The 22,991-nt window shown below is 48.2% G+C and overlaps 1 protein-coding gene and 1 long non-coding RNA gene across 4 annotated transcripts in view; one reads left to right on the top strand and one right to left on the bottom strand.

Annotated features, from left to right (window-relative positions):
- Window positions 1-4,730: 4,730 nt before the first annotated feature.
- SPRED2 (sprouty related EVH1 domain containing 2) overlaps window positions 4,731-22,991 on the bottom strand; it is a 114,686-nt gene continuing 96,425 nt past the window's right edge. For all 3 annotated transcript variants that reach the window (XM_073897638.1, XM_025868571.2, XM_073897637.1), the window contains 2 exons: window positions 10,276-10,425; window positions 4,731-8,164 (listed from right to left, as the gene is read on the bottom strand). In XM_073897638.1, coding sequence (XP_073753739.1) covers window positions 7,499-8,164; window positions 10,276-10,425 — 816 coding nt within the window. In that variant the 3' untranslated portion in view covers window positions 4,731-7,498. The remainder of the gene's footprint in view (window positions 8,165-10,275; window positions 10,426-22,991) is intronic.
- On the top strand, window positions 7,073-17,983 carry LOC112821216 (uncharacterized). The gene is made up of 4 exons (XR_003207386.2): window positions 7,073-7,181; window positions 9,684-9,958; window positions 12,486-12,821; window positions 15,155-17,983. It is a non-coding gene; the product is annotated as an uncharacterized lncRNA (long non-coding RNA).

The raw sequence follows: 22,991 nt of genomic DNA, 5'->3' as shown, positions 1-22,991 counted from the left end.
TGGGGCTGAGTTTATTCTTTTTCTAGTACTTTGAGGTATAAAGTAGGGTTTTTAATTTAAGAGCGATCTTGTTTATTAATATATGTATTTATCACTGTGAACTTCCCTCTTACAACTGCTTTTGCAGCATTTTATAAGTTTTGGCATGTTGTTTCCATTTTCATTTCTCCCAAGGTATTTTTTTATTTCTTTTGATTTTTTTCCTTTGACTCTGGTTGTTCTGTAGTGTGTTTTTAAATCTCCAAATCTTTGTGTACTTTCCAGTTTTCTTCTTGTAATTGATTTCCAGTTTCATACCACTGTGATTAGAAAATATGATTGTGATAGGATTTCACTCTTCTTGAATTTATTAAGCCCTGTTTTGTGGTCTAACAGGATTATTCTAGAGAATGTTCTGTGTGCTTGAGAATGTGTATTCTCTTGCTTTGGATGGAATGTTCTGTATATATCTGTTAGGTCCACCTGGCATAACACGTCATTTAAGGCTACTGTTTCCATACTGATTTTCTGCCTGGATGAGCTATCCACCGATGAAAGTGGGCTATTAAAGCCCCATACTATTATTTTGTTGCTGCTTATTTCTTCTTAAAGGTGTGTTAATATTTGCTTTATATATTTAGGTGCTTCTATGTTGGAAACGTAAATATTTACAAATGTTATATCCTCTTGCTGGACTGACCTCTTCATCATTATGTCATGTTCTTCCTCTCTTATTGTAGTCTTTTTAAAGTCTGTTTTGTCTGACATAAGTGTAGGTATCCTTCCTTTGGTTTCCTTAGCATAGAATATCTTTTTCCATCCTCTCACTTTCCATCTTTGTGTCCTTAAATCTGAGGTGATTCTTACAGGCAGCATATAGATGGGTCTGTAGAGACACGTTATAATTAAAATGTCAAAAGTTAAAGACAAGGAATCTTTAAAGCACCAAGAGAAAAACAACTTGTTACATACAAGGGAACCCTCATAAAAAATATCAGCAGATTTTTCAACAGAAATTTGCTGGCCAGAAGGGATTGGCATGATATATTTAAAGTGCTGGAAGAAAAAAACTTCCAACCAAGAATTCTCTACCCAGCAAGAATTGTTATTCAGAATGGAAGGAGAAATAAATTTCCAGATAAGCAAAAGCTAAAGGGGTTCATCACCACTCAACAGGCCTTACCAGAAATGTTAAAGGGATGTCTTTTTTTTTTTTTAAGTTTATTTTTTTAGTAATCTCTATACCCAATGTGAGGCTCGAATCCACGACACCAAGATCAAGAGTCATGTGTTCTTCCAACTGAGTCAGCCAGGTGCCCCTAAAGGGATGTCTTTAAGCTGAAAGGAGAGGGTGCTAATTAGTAATAGGAAAACATATGAAAGTATAAATCTCACTGGTGAGGGTAAGTATATAGTAAAATTTAGAATACTGTAATGTTGTAGAGGTGGTGGATTAATTACTTTATAAAGCTAGTATAAAGGATAAAAAAAGGTAGTAAGAAGAACTACGATAATTAAAGGATACGCAAGATAAAAAGATGTAAAATGTATTAAAGACAAATTGTAGTGGGTGGAGTAAAAATGTAGAGCTTTAGGATGCATTCAAAATCAAGTTGTTATCAACTTAAAATTGGCTGCTCTTATAAGCTGTGATATGTAAGCTTCATGGTAACCACAAAGCAAAAACCTATAGTAGATACAAAAAAGAGAAAGGAATAGAAGTGTACCACTACAGAAAATCATCAAATCACAAAGGAGGAAAGCAAGAAAAGAAGAAAGCAGGAAAGCACAAAGAAAGAAAGGAACAGAGGAACTACAAAACTGCCGGAAATCAACAAAATGGCAACGAGGACATACCTATCAATAATACCATAAATGGACTAAACTAAGAGTGGCCGAGGACATATTTTGAGGTAAAAACAATGTATACTCACCCCCATCTATGTATAAATGCCTAGAAAAGTCCAGAAAAACAAACAGTGCTTACTTTCGGTGGGACAGGAGAGTGTTAACGGGTTGAACAGTCTCCCCCAAATTAATAATGGAGTTCTAGCCTGTAGTACCTCAGCATTTGATCTTATTTGGAGAATTGAATCTTTACAAAGGTAATCAAATTAAAAAACTAGGTCATCAGGGTGGGCCTTTAAGCCAGTATGACTGATATCCTTATAAAAAGGGGAAATTGGGACACAGACACATACAGAAGGAAGATGATATGAACAGACGTAGGGAGGAGATGACCACTTATAAGCCCACGTAAAAAGCCTGGAGCAGATTTTCCCCTCACATCTTGTGTTTGGACTTCTAGCCTCCGTAACGGAGACAATACATTTCCGTTGTTTAAGCTACCCAGTCTGTACTTTATGGCAGCCCTAGCAAGCTAACACAAGGAGACGCCCATTTTTATATTTTTGTAGCATATGACATTGTTATAATGACTATGTATAGTCTATAATCGGAGCACCCCCCTTCCATTTTTAATTCTGAAAAACGAGAGACGAGACAGAAGAGGGGAGAAGAGGACCAGGCATGACTATCACATAACTGGTTTTATTCCTCATCAGTAAATAGGGAGCGTACCTCCTGCTACTCACTCGGTCCGGGCCCCACCCTCACCCCCACCCAACACTGCCCTCTCTCTTGGGGGCCATGAGCTGAGAAGATCATTGGGCCCTGATCTGCTAGGTGACAACTAGCGTCTGGTCATGCAAGATGTCCCCAGGCCCATCTCCCTTCATTGCACACATCTGGTTCAGGCCTAGACCAAGTGTGGCATTTCTAACCATCGCACCCCACAGATCAGAAAGTCCCAGGTGCCTGCAGTAAGAATGCCTGCAAGCAGCTCGCACACTTTTAAAAGCTCTGGCCCCTCATTCACACAGAGGGGTTGCCTGCTTCGAAGCCACATTAGAGTAACAAACCACCCTAGGAGTCCCTGTAAAACAGAATTCTTCCAACAATTCTTCTCCTGGGAAGATGTCCTGCTTTTCCAGGGGTGGGGGGGGGGGGGGGGGGGGAGCAGCAGGGAGGAGCAGGGGCCCAGGAGAAGAGGGCACTGACTTGCAGGGGTCAAGGCCACCAGAGGGCTGGAAGGTTTAAGATAGCAGAGCTCTGCAAGACCATGTGCTCCAATCCTGGTCAAATAGGCTGAGCCAGATCTAGCCCTCTCGGCAGAACTGCTCAGACCGAGGCCCCGGACTTTCTGGCAAGTTGCATGCACTGGTCCTGGAGGAATCCAGCCAGCCTAGTACAATTCTGCAGCTAGCCCTTGGGCCAGCAAGGAATCAAAACCGAATTTAGAATTGCAGAGAGGTTAAGAAAAAGAAATCTTAACGTGTATGTGGTAGGTCTACTCACAAAATAGCGACAAAGACTTCAGCCTCCTGTGCTTCAAGAGGTTGTCCTCTCCAGTTCCTGATGTTTCCTCAGGTTTCCAGCATACAGGAGGAGCTGAGGACAGGACTAGCATTTCGAAGCGCCTTCTGTATACTGCACTGTAACTACAGCACAGCCTTTGACCTTCCCAATGTGCAGAGGACAGGTGGTATTCCACTTGTTCTGCCCGAAAAAACCAAAGCTCCGAGAGGTGAAGTCACTTGCCCAAGGGTTAATGGCTAATAATGACAGAGACACTGAATCAAGATTGAATTAATGGACTTTGTACCTGCTTTCTCACCTGAGTGGAAATGATCCCTCTTCTTGGCGGGGGTTTAAAGGAGATGATGTGTGCAGCACACCCAGCTCCTGGCTGAGCACACAAGGCACCAGATGACCAGCTAATCCTGAGGCAGACTGCTGGGCCCCAGAGAGCAGGGAGGACTGAGCAAGGCTCTGGACCGGTGACCCCTTTTCAAGCCCCCAGAGAGGTGAGCAGAGGTATGAGAGCGAGGCTGGGAAAGGAACAGGGCTCATCAACTTTCTTGAAAACATATTTTCCATTGGATGTCTTCTTCCATGTTGGCTCTTCACCCACTATAATCTTTATGCCCCTCCTACTCCGAACGGATTTCATGTTCTCTGATCGTCTCTTAGTTACTAATCTTTATGGCTGGCTTCTCTCCTCTTGCTTTCCAACCCCCAGCATCTCCTATTGTTTTTCACCTTTGCCAGTGGCTTGGAAGAGTTAAAACTAAGACAGAGGGCCCCTCTCCGTGTCTTTTTAAGGCCCCTGCTTGGTTCTCTAGAGAGGAGCCGAAATATTCCCCTGTGACCCTTAAAAGACCCCACACTCTACTTCCTCCGGGGGATTGCCATTGTAACTTTTGGGCATCCAAAGAGCCCATTTGGAAGGGAAAGGGGGCCAGATGTCACTGAAACAGAACCACTCTGAGGAGACCAAGGGTCTTGTAGTGTTAACAATTGTTTTCTGTGAGAAACCATCTCCCAAACTCCAACAAGCCCACCCACCCGAGGTTCGGCAGGAATTGGTGGAAAATAACGCGGAGGAAGTACAGCTGTTCCCTCCGAGGAGCACACGTGGGGGAAGCCGGGCCCAGGACGAGGGGGTGTTCCCGGGGCTGTGACATACAGCATTCCTTTCGCTTGAGGCATCCAAGCCCAAGGAGCTGCAGTCTCCCCTTGGGAATATGACATAACCACAGCCGGGAAGGGCCTCACAAAAACAGACCGGTGTCCACGCGTCCTTCTCCAAAGGAAGCCCCTTCCCATCCTCTGTGCGAGAACGCTCGCGTGCGCCGAGGCTCAACCGCCCCCCCATGTCCTGCCAGACAAATACCCCAAAGTCAACGATCTGATAGGATGTGTTTATATTTACATGGTACATTTTAAAGCAATGGCTACATTGGTCATACATATTAGAAACCATAAAAAAAAGTTAAGAACTAAAATGTACATCATACACTTGTATATATATTTTTTACACAGAGGTAAAAAGGCTTATTATAAAAAAATCAATACAACAGGGTTTTTAGTATACAGGTAAAGAATGAATTATGCTTCAGGCACTTTGTTAATGTGAGCAAATAGCTTGGGGGGGGGGTTGGTCAGAGGAAGCTTCCAAACAAATCTTTTGGTTAATGTTTTGTTACCACAGATACAAAAATAAAATCTGAATAATTTCTCTCAAATGATTGACGTCAGTATGGCAAAGCTGACTGGGAAAATAACTACACACTGTTCAGCTGCAGTGTGGCAATTAGAGACGTATTTACATCAATGTCCCTATGGCTGTCCTTGTGCCCTTAACCGCTCGCTGCCTTCACAGACCAAAACGTATAGGCGGAGTAAGATTCACTAGCATAACTCTTCAAAGGGGTGGAACAGAACAAGGGGTAAGTAACCACTAGACAGGGGCTACAAACAAAACGCGGCAGGATATGTGTGTTCCTAGTGAAATAAATAGGGGCACTTGAACTGAGGTCTAACAAACCTACATTAGTGTTGTGCTTTGTAGAGAGGAGAGACCTTGAGAAAGGCCCTGAGGAAATGCCTCAGGACGGGGGACTTGGTGGGGGTGGGGGCTGGTCTCTTGACAGGGTCTGGAGGCTGGCTGGAGGTCTTCTACATGTTCTCCAGGCTGGGAAGCAGTTCTCGTTTCTTCCATCACCAGACTGAGCGCTCTGCTCCTTTTCCAAGCAGGAAGACCCAAACCAGTCACTCCAACAAAGGAAAAACGTCTACCAACTAACTCTTAAGCACACGGAGTATTTACACCGATGATCTGACTAAAGAAATGTGATGGCCGCTCAGATGAGCTGAAAACATTCCATGAAGGTAAGCATGGCTAGCACTTCCCCAATATGATTGGCAGACTGGAAAAAAGTCCCCTTCCTTGAAGACTGCTGTCCTGTGTGCAATAGAGAAGGGACGGGGGAAGTGGAAATACAGAGAGCAGGCCATGCCCTCAGCTGGCAATTACCACAGGGAAATCATGGCGGGAAGAACGGCCAGCCTTGACAAGCCTGTCTCCTACGGTCTCCATGACGTTCTGATTGTACTATGCTAGGTACCACTCTTCACTTTTCTTCTTTCTGCAACAAGAAGATTTGGCTACTCCTTGCAATATATTAGAAAAATACTCTTTTCCAGCTAATTAGAAGCCTCCTACATGGCAAGGCGACAGGTAGACCCAGACTGCTAACCTAACCATCTGTGCACCCGAACTGGCAAGTCTGGGATTGGAGATGCAGGAGAAAGACACTTAGGCATGGAAGGGTTTTTACATATGGCCTTGTTTTTTTCCCCCAAGTATAAATGAAGAATTTGGTGATGTGAAATTCAGTCCAGAATGAAAACAAAAACAGAAACCCACAAACAAAATGCAACCCACCATTCTTCTGATTTAGGACATTTAAAATGCACCACCCCCTAGCCCCCCAGGAAATAGCCAGTGGGGGTGTGGGAGGAAGCTCCTTTAATCTTATTTACTACAACCTCAGTGTCTCAACTGTAACTCTTTGGAGAACGTGTGTGTGTGTGCGCGTGTGTGTGTGTGCGTGCGCGTATGACTAGACTATTTCGTTTTCAACTAACTCTTTGGAGAACGTGTGTGTGTGTGCGTGTGTGTGTGTGTGCGTGCGCGTATGACTAGACTATTTCGTTTTCAACTGTAACTCTTTGGAGAACGTGTGTGTGTGTGTGTGTGTGTGTGTGTGTGTGTGTCTAGACTATTTCGTTTGCCAAACAATGAGCACAATTTCTTAGTGTTTTCTTCTAATATTGCTAAATTTTTAGAAATGGTGGTAACACAATTTTAAAAAGTTCTACTTTAGGGGTTATGTGGAGGCTCAGAGAGACCTGAAATCCCCCTTCTCTAGCCCTGGTCCATGAGGATGCAATGCGGTTTAAGGAATTTTCCTGATTCACACAAGTTAATCTTAAGTTAAGGCTCAATTCTCATTTTATGGGTGAATGTTTTGCATCAGTAAATAATTGACAGAAAATGATGATGGGCTCCGGATAGAAACTGCAGCTTCATTGGGAAATTTGGCTTTACAAAAGTTAAAGCGATCTTGTTTTGGGGTAGAAGTTTGTTAACTAGCTCACCTCCGATACATAATCTGACTGCCCGTTAAAATACTTCTGGTGGGGTTTCATCGTTCTGACGTTACCTATCCGCAGGAACCCGATGCTCCTTAGCGACCAGCAAGCTGAGCCAAGAGAAAGAGCGTCTGGGAAAAACCAACTATAAACCCCACCCCAAACCGGCAGTTCCGACTACAGGCGCCTTTGCAATGGAAGAGGTGGGTAGGAAAGACATGAAATCAACACATGTATAAGACAGATTGATTACAGATTAATAATACACGAGTGTCTGTGCGGAGGTTCCTTTCCTTCGAACGTTGTGTGCGTGCGTGTGTGTCTGGGTGTGTGTCTGATGCAGAATGGGTGGCTGGGGGGCGGGGGGGCGGGAAGTGCAGAGTCCACCAGGCAGGCTCCCCAGGCTGGGACAGCGCCTCAAGGTACCAGGGAGCAGGGAAGAAGATGAGAGTATGTCGGAGACAACAAGTTCCCTTGTGGCTGTGGGGGGTGGAGGAGGAGGGGAAGGAGGGAAACCGCGTCACACAGCCGCTTTGTGCTTCCCGCCGCAGCACCTGCACATCACCCCGCAGTGGTAGCAGGCCCGAAGGGGCAGGTAACAGCACATACAGGGGGCCAGGAAAGACAAGGCAATAAGAGCCATCCACCGGAGGCAAAACTTCTCGTCGCTAGTATCGCACGAGCACGGGTCTGTATAGTCTCCCTCGGGGTCCGACATACAGTGATAGAGCATGCTGTCCGCACACCACATACAGCTCACGCGGCGGATGCAAGTTCTCACGGAGTCGGGCGCGTCCTGACAGCGGCCCCTCCGGTTCTCCTCGTGGTTGAACATGTCCCTGCAGTACTCGCATCGGGAGCGCTCGCCGTCCTCCTTCCGCCGCCGGGACTTGCCCCGGGACGGCTGGGTCTTGATCACGCCGCCCCCGCGCCCTTTGGGGTCCTCGCCAAGGCCAAAGTCCGCGGAGTCCACGTAGGGGTAATTGTAGTCGTGCTTGGGGACCTCGCCCTTGGCGAAGCGCACGTACGAGTCGGCGTCCTCCGACGTGTCCGGGGACTTGCCCCTCACGGGAGCGTGTCGGTAGTCCTCGTAGCCCGTCAGCCAGATCTTCTCCCTCGGGTTGATGCGCACGATCTCCTCGTCGTCGTCAGGGAAGCTCACCTGGCGGTAGGGCCTCGGCATTGGCTGCCCCGGGAGAAAGACACCATTTTATAGCAGTGGCAAAAACAAACAAAATCCTCCACTTACTTGGCCTTGACAAAGGCATTTCTTGGAAAAAACGGACCCATCCTGGAATTACTGAACAGCTCCTAGGTCAGAGGTGTGTTGCGAGCTGTGATTCTCAATCCGTTCCTGGGTGGGAAATCCTTTTGTTGAGGTACTACTACCATACATGAGGGAACGTGTGCAGACTGTAAAAAGGCACTTTGAATTTCTGGAAGCTGAACACACCAAAAGGGAGACGCAGAACTTGCGAGGCCTCCCTAGGCCCCTGCACCTCCCTTCAGTTACCTCCGATGACCGCGGTCCTGATTTCTAACAGCTTAGATTGGTTTCACCTGTTTCTGTTCAGCGTGTTCTCTTTTGCAAGGCCAGCTTTTTTCCCAGTGAAACGGAAAAGCACGGGAATGTACTGCCCCTTATAAGGCTGGCATTTGTGGCTATCTGTATGTACGCAAATAGGTGCACACTGGGTCACAACAGAATATGCATTTTGTACTGTGGGTCATGTTGAGAAAAGCAAAAACGGATTTGAGGAGCTAGGATACAGGGGTATCTTGTCATCTGGTTGGGAAGATACAGAAAGGGTAGGAGTGCAGATCCGGAGGCTGACTGCCTGGAGTTTGAATCCTGCCAGGATCTCACAGCTGGTGAGGGGCAGGCTGGAATGTGAGCTCAGGCAGGCCAGACCCAGAGCCCCACCCTCAGCCTTCCAAACCCTCCCCGCCTGGCATTCTCCTGGAGGCGACAAAGTCATCTGGGCAGCTAGTCCTGCTATGGCTTGCAGGGAGGCCCTGTCCAGGGTGGAAGGCGCTGAATCCATTGTTAACAGACAGATGCAGGTAAGCCTGCCTGGCCCAGGCACCCTCGGTGTGGCAGAAAGTGAGATTTTCCACCTCTGAGGTCCTCTGGGGATGAAGGCTTTTTAAGGGGTGAGGAACATGGCTCCGAGTGAAACCACTGGAGTAAAATTCAGACTTTGGGATTTACCAGCAAGCCTCAGATTCTCTATCAAACAGCACAGGGCTATCATGAGAATGAAGGGAATCTACACACGGTGCACACAGAACCTATCACCATTATTGTCATTCTAATACTGTCCTAGAATTTATCACCTGGTAATTAAATCTATCCATCACTCTCACCAGACTGTAAGCCTCTTGAGGGCAGGGACCACATCTCACACATGTTGCCTAATTCCTATTAGATTCCTGACAGAGTTTCACAGACTCTGGAAAACCACAATCTTATATAAATCAAAACAAATCCTGAGAGAATAGGCTTTGCTAATTATTTTGCAAAGTAAGGACAGTCAAAAGGTCAATTCCCATCTATAGCTACCATAAAGTGATTTTTAAGAACATTTTAATGCCAAAATATTAGGAAGCGCACAACAGGATTTTTTTAGAGTTCTATAAATCTAGCTTTATGTTGAAAACAAAACTCTCACTGCCCTGTGTTCCTTTTTTTCTTTTCAAAGCAGCCTGGTGGCCACATCACCCTCCATGGGCACCAGTCCACGTCCCACAGTTTGGGAACCTGCTCCGCAAAACAGCCACTCGGTAAATATTTGTTGAATTACTGAATTCCAGACTCCAGCTACATCTCCCCAAGCAAGCCTGGGCCTGCAGCCTGCGATGCCAGGGTGCCCGAGCCAAGCGGACAGCATTCTTTAGTCCTGACCCTGGCTCTGGGCTTGCACACCAAGCCAGGAAGCCATGTGCACAGAGGAACTCAGGAGGCAGCACAGCACTCTGGGTAAGCACACGCTTGCATCTGTAACTTGTCCCATCAAGGACTCTCTCTCTCTCTGAGCCCTCAGCCTTCTCCTCTAGAAACTGGGGCCTCGTGGGATAATTTGTGAGGATTCAACAAGATTAAGCACAGGAAAGGTTTAGCACGGGGTCTGGCACACAGAAAACTAAGTAAAGATGTGCCACTGCCACCTCTCTGGCAATCTGGAGAACAGAGGATGCCTGGGGTTGAGCTTCAGGCCACATGGAAGGGCAAGGGGGCTGTTCCAGAATCAGAAGCCGCCCACCCCGTGCTCTCGGAAAAACCAGATGGCTGCTCACCTGTTCGAGGTGATAGTGGTCCGTGGGGTATGAGTCGTGGAGGTGGCCCAGGGTATAAATCCTCCGGTGCTCACAGGATGTGGGAGAGGAGATTGTCCGAGTAGGTTGTTCCCTCTTCTGGGAGGAATTAGAAGAACTGTCTGTAGCTGTCTGTTTAGAGGGAGGTAACCAAGAGTTAACTGAAACAAAAACAAAAACCAAACCCACATACCCAAACCGAACACGCTGTCTACCCCCACTTGTGGTGTCTTGTTGGACTTCCCGAAATCTGGAGTTTATCTTGGCTGTGGGAGGTAGAAGGACCCCTAAAGGGCCAGATTGTCTAAACATGATGTGGCTGGCTCAAAGGGTAGAGAAAGCCAGCCACCTAACCCTGGAAAGTTGGGTTTGTTTTCTCAAATGTGGGAGCAGTCACCAGGCTTTGGGGAAAGGGTTTGCTACATATGATCAAGAACGGTCACCTCATTTGTAGCCCTGGCTGCATGGGACCCCGGTGAGCAGGGGAGATGCAAACAGGCAAAAACCAAACCCAAGTGTTTCTGTGTGGAGCTAATCCCAGCCTGGGAAAGTCTCAGAAATAAGGATACCTCAAGGGTATCGTGGGCATTGGCTTTCCCGGGAGAAATTTTATAATCTTTGGGTTATATCCCCAAGGCAAGCCTTGGGGATCACTGTAAGCTGGGAGAGACAGATGATCACACAGAGAATGAAGGCCCCCGTCTGTCGGTGGTGAGAGCTGCTCTCCCAGTAGAAGCGATGGGTTCAGACTGGAGGCTCTGTGACAGTGTCTTTGGCAGGTGATCCGATATTGGGATGGACTGTAGCCACCACCTTGAAAACCAGGAATCCTCAGAACCTCCTCCTCCCCTGGCTCCTTAGAGTCCCTCCCAAATTGAGGAAAAGGTTTTTCTTGCATCTAGGTGTCCTATTTCTGGCAAATATCAAGGAACTCCTCTTTGGCTCTTAACTTCTCAATCTCCTATTCCCCTTGTTTCATTTGCTTATTTATCTCTTTATTTTACAGGTTTTTTGTTAGCATGCTGTATCTTTTTGGGGGCAAGGTTAAAACAGACTTATGAAAATTTTTATACCCTCACCCCCCAACTTATAAAGTAATACATGCCAAGAAAAATGGGACCAGTATTTAGGACAAAGACAACCATAGTCCCATTATGCAACTTAACTACTGTTAATTTTTAAAATTTGGTGGATATGTGCAGCACTTCTTTGGAGGCCCAAGCCTTCAGACTTTTTTTTCTCTAATCCTGTTTGGTTCAGGTGATGCAGAGCTGACGCTGTTTCTGATCCCTCAATCCAGAGTGACTAATTCAGATATGGACTCATGGTCCTCTCTGACGTAATACAGAGATTTTTCACGGAGAGGTCAGAAAAGATGCTGTCTTTATCTCTGAAGTTAAGATCTAAAGGTCCTAGAAGTCTGGAATCCTGGTGAGGGCACAGGGAAAGAACCTTCTGAGGAGGAAGTGAAGCCAAACCTCGGGAGAAGGCAGCCCCCACCCCCCACACCCTGCTCGAGGACATTCGAGCTTCTGGATCCCGTCAAGCCTGAATCTTGGATCTACTTTAGGCTGTCCCCATGGTGTGAGCGAATTCCCTTGGTAACTTCAGGCAGAATGTGTTGGATTCATCACTGGGGCACACTTTCTGCCCACTGCCCCCACCCCCCCGGCAGTCCTGCCTGCAGCACACTCCCGCCTCTCCTCACTCCTCTCCACAGCAGGGCAGTGGAACTGGGCATGCAGAGTCGGCTGCTTCTCTCCTCAGCCTCTTGGGAGCCACCCAACTGGCAAACAGCACATGCCGGATCCACTCTGGGGACGGTGCGGTCCACTAGGAGGCCAGGGCTGCCCCCCGCCCCCCCCAGGAGGCTGTGGAGATCAGTGCCCCTGTTCTTTGGTGGGGCAGGTCTGTCAAATCGTGGGGTCCCCGCCTGAGCCATCCGCTTCCTGCAGATGTGGGCCAGGACGGGCATCATCACTCATTACGGGTCTCTTACCCCCCCCCCCCCGCCCCCACCGCCTCAGTACTTCAGAACTCCAGGAAGAATTGCTATTTACTCCTCAAATCCCAGTAACTGAAAGAAACCAAACTGACACACAGGAACTCTCACTTTCTCCCAACTCTGTCCTGTCTTCCCCGCTCTGCCCCACTCTCTGCATCACTGACCGCCTCCCCGTTCCCACACACAGGTGGTTATAGATCAGCCAGAACGATAAAGCCAAGAGCTCTTCCCCAGGTCCGGCTGTGCAAGCGCACGCCGTGTGCAAGACCCCAGCTGCAGGGGCGCGGACGCAGCACGGGCTCCGCGTCACACGCAGGACGACAGGCTCCCGGCTGCGCGGGGTCCTGCTGACCAGGGCAGGCAGCCCCTGCAGAGCTGGACTGAAATGCAGCCCTGACCCCCACGCCCAGGGCGGCGTCCATACACAGCACTGCTGCGTCTAGCTCCCACGAGCCCTGCCGAGGCCCGCTCTCCGAGGGATTTTGCTGAGATGAACAGGAGCACAACGTCTCCAAGTATAAAGGTGCGCCCTGCTTTAGGCAAACCCAGGAGATAGGGGATGATGTGTCATGATACAAAGGTTTCTAAAGATCTCGATAAATACTTCTTGAATGAGTAGGTGGGGCCCTTCAGCGTGATTCAAATCTCAAGGGTTAAATTCTTAAGCAGCATCCGCAGTGATCGTCCTCTCTCACGTTAGAAACTACCCATGTCCTCGGCATCGTGGTCACCTCCTTGTTAATCATCTGTTCGCCCTCCCCCACCCTATTTTCTGTGACCTATGTCCAGGTTAACAATGTATAGAAAGTCATTCTGAGCCATGAGGCACACCCGTGTTTTCCCAGAGTTCATCAGCCAACCAGTAATGCCACCTCATATGCACCCATCCTACCTCCCTAACCCCAAACTGCCTCTGCCCACTGCACAGTCAAGTGCAAAGCTTCCTGGACCCTATCAGAAAACATGTGACTGAGCAGAGCCTTTAAATATCTCCCCATCTAATGATAAATTTGTATAGGGAGCAAGAAGGCCAGAAAGCTTTGAAGCGTGTCCACAGTTCACCGTCTCCTGCAGGCAGAGCTGAAGTCCATGCCTGGACTGCTGGGGGTCTGTCTGGACTCTGGCAAGGAGAGCATGTGGGAGAGGCTGCAATGAAGCTGAGGCTTATTCCAGATCTATGGTATCAGATCTTGCCAAGCAGTGAGTGTGACCTACAAACAAAAGCAATGTGTACTATCAAGGCACCTCCAAGAAACAAGGGGGGAAAATCCGCCTTTTATCCACATGTATGCCCCTTTTCTTTTTAAAATTAAGTAATCTCTATGCCCAACGCAGGGCTCAACCTCATGATCCTGAGCTCGAGTCATATGCTCTACAGACTGAGCCAGCCAGGTGTCCCATCCACATGTACTGCAGAACCGACTCTCCCATAACTCTGCTTGTGGTGTCCACACACGCTGGAGAAATGCAGCCCACCTAAGCAATGCGCGCACGCACACACACACACACACACACACACACACACACACACACTGTCACAAGCAAGACTCCCGGACATCGGTTATTTGCATGCACAAGCGAATGACACCTACCAACCGACCAGTCTGACAGCGTCACCTTCAACTCGAAAACTCTGGGCGTGTTTTAAACTCCCCATGTTCTCCAGGGGTTGTCTCTGTCATGGGTTTGAGCTCAAGCAGAACAGAAGCAGAGGCTTCGGCGCCGCCCCCCATGGACAGCGAGGGCCGGTACTGCTGCTGACCCGCGGGCGCTCCTGTGTAATGTGACTCGGCAAGCAGACCCAGAACCACTGCCACCTGCAGATGTCGCCTCCAAAAAATCTTGCCTCTGGCTTTGGGTTGGACTCTGACTCAATGTCCATGCCCATTATTCAAAAGATGTCCAATGAAGAAGTTTGCAACCCAATCGAGGCACCAAACAACAGAAATGCGATGGAGTGTTCTAATGCTAAATAACAAGGTCTCAGCTCAGAAGACTGGATGGGAATCATCCTCTAATTATAAAGTTGTGTGATTTTGTGCAAGGTAACAAGCTTTGTGTGGCCTGGTGCTGAAGCCCTCTAACAGGGCACAATGCTGAGACAAGACATCGGTAAAGGAGAATCTAGACGGAACAGGAAGGTGAGAAAAGGAACAAGGGGAGGGTGGGAGCAAGGGTCAGAGAGTCTAAGATGAAAGAGTGGGCACTGCCAACCTGAAGATCAAGAGAATAGACATGAGTGGGCTGAGCGAATCCACTTGGATCGTGGCACTCATTCCTTCCCTGGAAGGTTTTCGGGTTTGGGTTGGGTGCTTTGTGGGATGTGGGCTCAGACACACAAGGTAATGTGGCAGGGGCAAGGCCAGGTGGCTTCCATCCTAGATGGGTGGACAACCCAGAGCAAGGCTCAGAGGAAGAGAAAGAGGTTCAAGTTTACCAGTGAACATCTAATAAAATTCTTCAAAGAGAGCGAGCTTCCAAGGGCCAAGACTCTGCAGACATAAATAGTACTTATTTTGAGAATTCAGTTATTTCTTGTAATTCCCCAGAATTTAACAACGAATGAGAGAAATACTCCAGAGCTTCAAAAGTTGATACAGACTTTTCTTCTGAATAACTGACTTTAATGTCCCGGTATCTGACAATAAATCACAATCTGAAGTGCAAAAGATACTGCGCTGAGGCTGCCTGGTTTGGGTGGGAACCGGAATAAACGGGGAAAGGAGAGTAGAAGATCCATGTCTCACATTAAACCTGTGGCTGGCTCCCTCCTACTGCACGGGCATATTTTATAAGACAGCATTTCTTACTCTTGGAACCTTGACTACTCTTCCCTTTCCTTGGGTTTACCTGTAGGTTCTTGAAGCACACGCATCGGTTCGCATGCCTTGGGTCCGGAAAGAGCCTTCTTCATTTGGAAGGTGAACCTCTTTGACCAAGGGAAGCTCAAGGAAGGGAGGAGGAAGAACGCACCAAGAGGCCAGAGCAGCTGAGGAGGCAGTCTGCTTAAATCACCCATCCTGGGATGGAATCCTGGCTGGTGACCAAGGGCTTTTTGGGGCATTCAGGGTGGGTCAGACATCTGCGTTTCAAAGCAAAACAAGTGTTTTCAAGGCTATGTGCATCCCTTCAGCTCCCCTTGCGTTTTCCTGCTAAATCTTTGTTTTTTGAAAGGACCAGAATGGCCGAGGCAGCAGCAGGCAAACGCTTAAGGGAGAGGAAAGATGTGCCCGGGGCTGTTCTTTCAAAGACACTTGGAACTACTGAGGAGGCAGCTGGAGTGTCCTACTGGACTCCGTATCTGCGACTGTGAGGAGGTCCGCAACTGGCAATTTCCTTCTCCGTCTTGGGGATGGAGACAAATGGGACGAGCCCCACCTTCAGAAAGGCAAACAAGGACAGTCACTTGATCATCCCTGTGTTCCCAGGAACACACGAGCTGATAGAAGGAAACACACAGCGTCAGGGGCCAAGCGCAAGGAGCAGCCGCGTCAGGAGGTTAAGAGGCCAATGTGTTTTAAATAAGGCCTAGAAAAATGAAGGTAAGAAATGCTTAAGGAGCCAGACCATCTCACCCAGAAATCACACAGCCCTCTTAAGCACCAACTGCACTGTATCAAGAGAAGTGACTCCAGGCCAGGTGTCTTGGGACACACTGTTTGACTTCCCAGGGCCTCAGTTTCCTCATGTGTAAAACAAGGGGGAAGCATACAGTGATCTCCGCGGTCTGATGGAGCTGTGAGGGGGCACATGTAACCCTCCTCCCCTCCTCTTAAGAACATTAGGGGTCCAAGGGGTTTGACCAAGACTGTTGTTGCCTCGCTGATTCGAGGGCCACAGGAGTCCTTCAGATTGATGAAGCAGAATTCTTGCGTTGGCTGCAGATGCTGCTATTTTACATCTTTAAAGGAGGCTACCTGGCAGTTATGACCGCAATTCGTAGTATTTTTACTGCAGTCCGCCACCAAAATAGATCTCAACAGCTGATGCAACCAACGCAATATTCGACCTTCTTTCCACTGCAAGGGCTTCTCATTTTGTTTTTTTTAAAAAGTATGCACACACACTAAATATAAATGTGTACTATTCCTCTCAACTTCGGGCCGGGTGACCGGACTGATGACACAAAACCCTGGGCACCTCCTGCTTCTCGGAAGGTAAACTGCACAGTTGAGTGCCTCAGAAGGCTTGGCTCAGGTGGCTTGACGAGCTGTTGTTTCTCATTCTTCAGTAAAGCACGCCTTCCCCCGGGTACCTGCTGGCCCCACAGACCTGTGGCCAGCCCTTCTTCCTTCAGTAAACTGGAAGTGGTCACCCATGTTGTCGGCAGGTCTTTGGGAACAGGTAGCACTGTCTCACCAGTCCTCTGGGCCTACAGAGGTTCCAGGTGTCCTCTTTCAAAAAGGCAAGAAAGCAGCCGGGCACGGGCTCTTGCGTGGCGGCCCCAGCCAGCAGGCCGTGGGGGTCTTACGAGGCAGCTGCAGGAGCAGGGGTAAGAGGCGACTCTGTCTTTAGACTCTAGGACATTCTGCTCTCTGGGACCCAGAGGACCAAGTGGGCATTCTTTCATTGTGAAGAGAACAACAAAAACAAAATTCCCACTCATTGGAAAAAAAAAAAGTCTTGGGTTTCTGAATTCTGAAGTGAGGTGAAATTTTGCTATAAAAGGAAAGGGCTCTGACACACACCCACAGCTTGGCTTCACTGGAAGGGCTGAGGGGCTGGGAGCAGGAAGGCGGGGTTTCAGGTAACCCTGAATATGCACTCTGTCTGAAGGAGGGAAATGGAAAGAACAGTATCCTGCCGGCCACAGCTTAAGAAGATGAGATGAGATGCATGTAAATGGAGAAAGACACAAGTGGGAAGGCTGGCAAAATGCCTTTGGGCTTCCTGAAACTGAGAGCATTGCAAAGCTTTTGTCTGAGCCTTAGCCGTATTAACTGCTTTAACTGAGCCATTGTAGGTATGGGGGGGGGGTCGAATAAAAAGATCCTCCCCTTACTATGCAATGTGAGCTTGATAATTCTTGTCATTTAGAAGATAAAGCAGCTCCCACCCATCTTCTGAGACCCTGCAGCCACCCTGGGTGGTGCCGGGTGTCAGCCAGCAGCAGTTACGGGGACGCTGCTTCCTGGTGTCGACCACAAAGCATATGGCAGACCCTCCCAACACATTTTTGCTTTACTTAATCATCCACCATCGATCAGCTCCACTGGCTAAACTTTGTAGAAGTAGCTTACATCTTCAACCTGTCTTCTGTTTTCCGTAGCCTCTCCCCATCCCACTCTGCCCCATCCCTTGACTGTTGAAGGTAGAGACAACAGAAAACATTTTTGAGCCACTGATTATCTAGATGAGACGGGGGCTTTCCTGCAGGGGCCCGGGGAACCTCAGGCCTCCACTGAAGTAGTCTGGAGCCCAGGCACTCGTTGAGGAGGCCGTGGTCGTCGTTCAGGAAGCTACTTGGGAATCTGGCATACCTAATAAGTAACATTTACTGAAACGTATTGAAAAAATACTTCCTCGGCTCAGAACTCTCTGAAAGGCGGCAGGCTGATGTGAAGTTTGCATTCTGGGTCAGCAGGTTAGGGAGCCTTGGTGATTTTATCTGCAGACATGGAAGTGCCCCTACGTCGCTCACAGGGTGGCTGTGAGGCCCACGTGCCTCACGTAAGTGAAGGCTCAGGGCCCGGCACCAGAGGCAGCCCCCCACCACCCCGCCTCCCCTTCCCCTCCCCTGGGCCGGCAAACAGAGGCCCGGAGGAAATACATTCACCTTCACGAGGTACTGAGTTCCAGAGGATCAGCGATCACAGTTCACTACTAGCAGAACCAAGCCTGGAATGCAGGCCTCTCCCTAGCTTCCAAACTGCACACTCGGTTCACCCACCACTTCTTAGAAAATCAGTAAACGAACCCTTTATTGCAGAATTAGATGTGCCTTCAGTTTTAACGTCTGCTGGGATGGAGCAGGTAGAAAGAACTACAAGAAAAGGGAAATGTGGCATGCTGCACTTCTTCCCACCAAGCAAAACCTTGATAATTACAAAATGCAACGAATTCATTGTTTTTCTCCTTAAATCAAGAATGAAAACAAGCACAACTTGCAAATACTCAAAAGCCTATCTAGGACAAAACAAATTGCTTCTCAGGACTTTGGTTTCAAACACTTGCTGTAGCCACAGTTTACAAAACACCTGGGGTGGATGGGAGGTGCCTGGGATGTCATTAGGGACAACTGCTCTGAATAGCCAGAAAGTAATAAAACGCAGCTTGTGGTAAACAGGATGTCAAGGGTTCAAGCACAGGGCATGAGGAAGGACCAAGTTTTCCAGTCTAGGCAAAACATGGCTGGAAGCGGACAGTGTTGTAAAAGATATTTTTCCTCTGTGAAGGAGGGCTGCCTGCCTAAAGTATGATGAAATGCCAAAACGTAAGCCAAATACCAGCCTTTTTCAAGTGGCTTCAAGGTGAGATTTTAGACCCATGCAAAATGATGTGGCTTGCTCTTCTCAATTAGCCAAAGGATGGTACCCAGATTAATACCATTCTGGGTGCCCAGGAAGAGGAGGGATCTCATTACACAGGACGGATACCTTCAGGCACCAAGGCTTAATTAGGAATCGCTACCGAGAAGGGCTGCCCAAATCCAGAAACAATACTTAGGTGGTGGTAGTAAAAACCTAGAAGGCAGGGAAAAAATAAAACCTTCTGTAGGGGAGGCTATCCTATGGTCAAGCTCTGAGTTGCTATTCTGGAGGCCTCTGGGCTGTGACACTTGCTCAGGAGGCTCCAAGTCTGTCACATGAACGGGCCACACAGCGCACGGCTCATCTATTTCTCCTCTTTTCTCCCCCCTTGCCAATCTGGGTCCCAGAGAAGCCTAAAATATAATGCCTGTATTTGGTTGTTGTCTAAAAAATAGAACAGCTGAAATATCCTAAGTATAATTATTCAACAGAGGAAGAGAAAAATAGGCGTGGTGAACCGGGAAGGCCGTGGGAGGGTGTTCACGGCTCCTCCACTAGGAACTAGCCATACGATCTTCGGCAAGTCACCCAGTGGACTCTGAGCTGCTTCCACAACCCAGGCTGTAAAACGAGGCGAATCCTGCTTCACTGGCTCAGGTGATAGGAACCCCAAATCCCTTCCAATATAAGGCCTGTAATTCTAAGGAGTTGGCATATCTACAGCTAACCTCGCCCCCCTGCAAGCCAAACGTTTCCAGCTAATTATCTGCACGGTGGACCTACTGCTTCCTAGCACCAGGCAGAGAAACCAGCAGGAAGAAGAGCACCTCCAGCCACAGACCTCAATGTCCGTTGTGTCTCTTTATGTCTTTAAACCCCCAATGGGGGGATGGGAGGGACCAGAATCGCTGGAACTAAGGCCTCTCTCCATTCCACCTTCTCCCTTGAGCCCTGGCCCCCGTCCTGAGAAAAACCCCAGCACTCTTTCTTTTAAAAAAATCACATGTGTATCATTTCATATCTCCAACAAGTTCTGCGCCCCATCTGTGCTCATGCACCAGAGAAAAATACACTTCTAGTTCTTGTGACTCCTTCTTATGCTTTTCTCCAGTGTTTCCAATGTTATGTGGTTATACACTACTGTTACCCGATTTACAGATTTAGATATTATTTCAGGACTTCTTATTATGGAAGATGAAGACTTAGCTATTTTATACACCCCCAAGTATCTGTCTATAAAGCAAATATTTCTCCTAATCCCCAAGCTTTAGAGTCAGAATCCAGCCACTCAGCACAATGACAGCTGAAGCAGTGACAACACTTGACCGCAGATTCTAGATTAGCCTGCTCTAGAAGTATGTATACACACACACTACAGCTGCGTTCTCCCAAGACCACATCAAAATTATCCTTGTCTATCTATGAAGACGCTAATAACAATTTAAAAAGGATTGTAGACTTTGGCAGCAGTAAGTAAACCACTGGGTTTTAATGGACCCAATGCTAGGGAACAGGATTTGGGAAAATTCTTCATTAAATGGCCATAAAACCCAGAGCTGTTCTAGTTCTATATGGTCCATTTTTTCTACTTCTCCTCTTTCCCCCCCAACCCCTCTTTCCTTGCAGGCTCTGAACCCTCTGGCCTCAGAGTCCTCAACTGTAGGTAGCTTGGAGGAAGTGAGTCCTAAGTTGGGGAGCAAACCAGATCAGCTTATCCACGGAGCTAAACTGTTCCTATCTCAGGCTGACAATGGGCCTCCTCCACAAGATATGCCAAAGCACATGTCTTCTCTGCAAGACAAAAGCACAACAGAGGGAACAGACTTGAGGGTCTTTCCATTCTGTCCCTTTCAAGTCTCCCGAGCCCTGAAATGAAAGAAACTAAAAGCTGTCAGAGGCATCAACAAGTGCGCCAACTCTTAGCAATGCCAAAAAAACTCCTGTTAAACAGAACGCTAACCTTTCTTGTCGTTGCTTTGTATTTTTTGCATTAGTCACCTTCCAAATTTTACCAAATGGCTCAGGCCTCATACCTGCATATTTAATGCCAGACACAGCCTTGCCATGTAGGTATTTGTGTTCACCTGCACCAGTCACCGTAACTGAGGTCCCCATGAGCAGAGGGGGCCGGGACGAGACTGTGTTGCAAGGGGGAGAGAGTTAACAGAAGGGCAAGAAGCCGCAGGAGCAGTCAAAAGCTTCCAGTGAGCGACAATGCTAGCAGCTCAGCTCCCGTTTGTAGACTCAGCAGAAAACACAGCTAGAAAAACAGGACACAAAGCTACCAAGCATCCCTCAAAATCACCCAACCTTGCATGGCCCCCCAGGATAACAGTACGGCAAATGAATAAAATATGCAAACCTATGATTCTTACACACTGTGTCTGGGGTTCAGACCACCCGTTTATTGAGCACCTTTAGAGCAAAGCTTTATAGGGTTGCGGAAACTATAGTGGTGAATGTCCTGCTTCTAATTAAAGATTCATTCATTCAGCAAATAAAAAATTTAAAAACGGAAAAAGGGCAGGGTTTCAAATGGCAAGACAGAAATCATCAACAGAGTGCTCTGGAATTTTAAAGGAGACAAAACAATTGTAACTGACAGGAGGGAGAAATATCAGGACACACGAATGAATCAAGAGTCCAAACTCAGAAAATCACAACAGTTGCTCATTGGGAGTCTCTGCTGGTGGCAGCGGAAGCGAATGCAGAGGCACGGGAACACTAAGGGGGCAACGGCGTTGGCAAGTGGCCACGGGGTGTGTGTGTGCATGTACGCACGTGCGCATGCACTCGTGCACATGCCAAGCAGGACACCAATTTTCCTCTAAGGAATTACAGCACGGTTTCACAATCCTGAGGAGTCAGGAGGACAAGCTGGCTTGGGGATAAGCAGGAGAGCTGGGAAAGTGTGAGCAGGGACAGCCCACGCTTGGTGAGCGCCCAACGGCGCTAGGGAGAGTTGGCGTGTCTCGTCCTCCACTTTATTTCCCAACATACATGCATCAACATACTGTCCGCAATGTCCTGTGTTCTTTCTAGCTCCAAGGAATCCCCTGAAGCAGAGGGAAGCCCCTGGCTCTACTGGCAAAGATATACTCCTGGTTCTGTTCTCCCAGAAAACCCTCATAATTCTAGTCCATCCATAAGGTGGTTTTAGAAGGTCTTCTTGCCATTTATACTCTACCTATAATAAATGAGTTCCAAGTTCTAAATATCTGTCCTATCAATAAAAGTTTTAGAATACCACAAACTTTGGGAAGCTATAGACTATAGAGGGATCAATGCAGCTGCTCCCTTCCCGGGCTCCAGCTTTCGGATGCCTCACTTACCTGGCCAGGAAGCCCCTGATGACCCTCCCCGGCCTTAACGTCCTTACTTACGTGGTATGAGGACCTAACGGTCCTTTGACGGCCTAATGATGAGGCCTTCCCTGGGGAAGGGAGGTGCTATTATTAATAGGCCCTTGTTTGTAAACAAATGGAATGAAGGCAAACAGACATCAGGGCCTGCCTGGAACACAATTAAGGGGAGCTCCTTCTCTGGGGAGTTCCACTGAGTGTCTGGAAAGAGCCCTGCCATTTCCACCCTTCCTTTCAGGCATTCGGCGCTACCCTAGAGCAGCAAGCCGAGCCCCTGTGGATCAAAGGACAAAACCAGGAGGGATGCTGGCTTCCATCACCCCTTTCCCTCTTGCCCTCTCACGATTCTGTAAGTCACTTCTGGCAGGTAGCTGGGAAGCAGCTGTGGATGACAGTTTTGCTCTGGGGCACAGGAAGCCACCTTTTAACCCGCCTGCTGGTGTTTGTCTCTTGAAAAACGTGACAAAGGAACAGATGTAAGCAACATGCCAACTGTTGAGAGGATCTGCTCGGAGCACTATAGGAAGCCTGTTCAAGAGCCACATCACACCAGCCGCTCAATGGAGAGCCAACTGAATTCATTTCCTGACACCCCTACACACGCTCTGTTCACATCAGGTTAGGATCCGCAGCCCTTGGGCGACTCGCCACGCACATCCCTGCTTCTGCCTTTGCCCTGTGCTGCCCAGCTTTGAAGCCCCTTCCTGGGCGGGGTTCAAAGGCCACTGAGGAACAGGTCAGCCTCACCTCCTAGAGGTCTTCTCTGACCCCCAGACCCCTCCCTGTAGAGTACCCTGGACTAGAATACTTTACAGTCAGTGCCCTTCCCCAAGCCTTCCACAGGTCAATCCAAACTGTCCG

Source organism: Callorhinus ursinus, unplaced genomic scaffold, assembly GCF_003265705.2.
Source record: "Callorhinus ursinus isolate GAN/ISIS: 27379988/994484 unplaced genomic scaffold, GSC_fseal_2.0 scaffold10, whole genome shotgun sequence".
In the NCBI taxonomy this organism is placed as follows: domain Eukaryota; kingdom Metazoa; phylum Chordata; class Mammalia; order Carnivora; family Otariidae; genus Callorhinus; species Callorhinus ursinus.
Note: the sequence above shows the minus strand (reverse complement) of the source record. Positions and strands in the feature narration are given on the sequence as shown.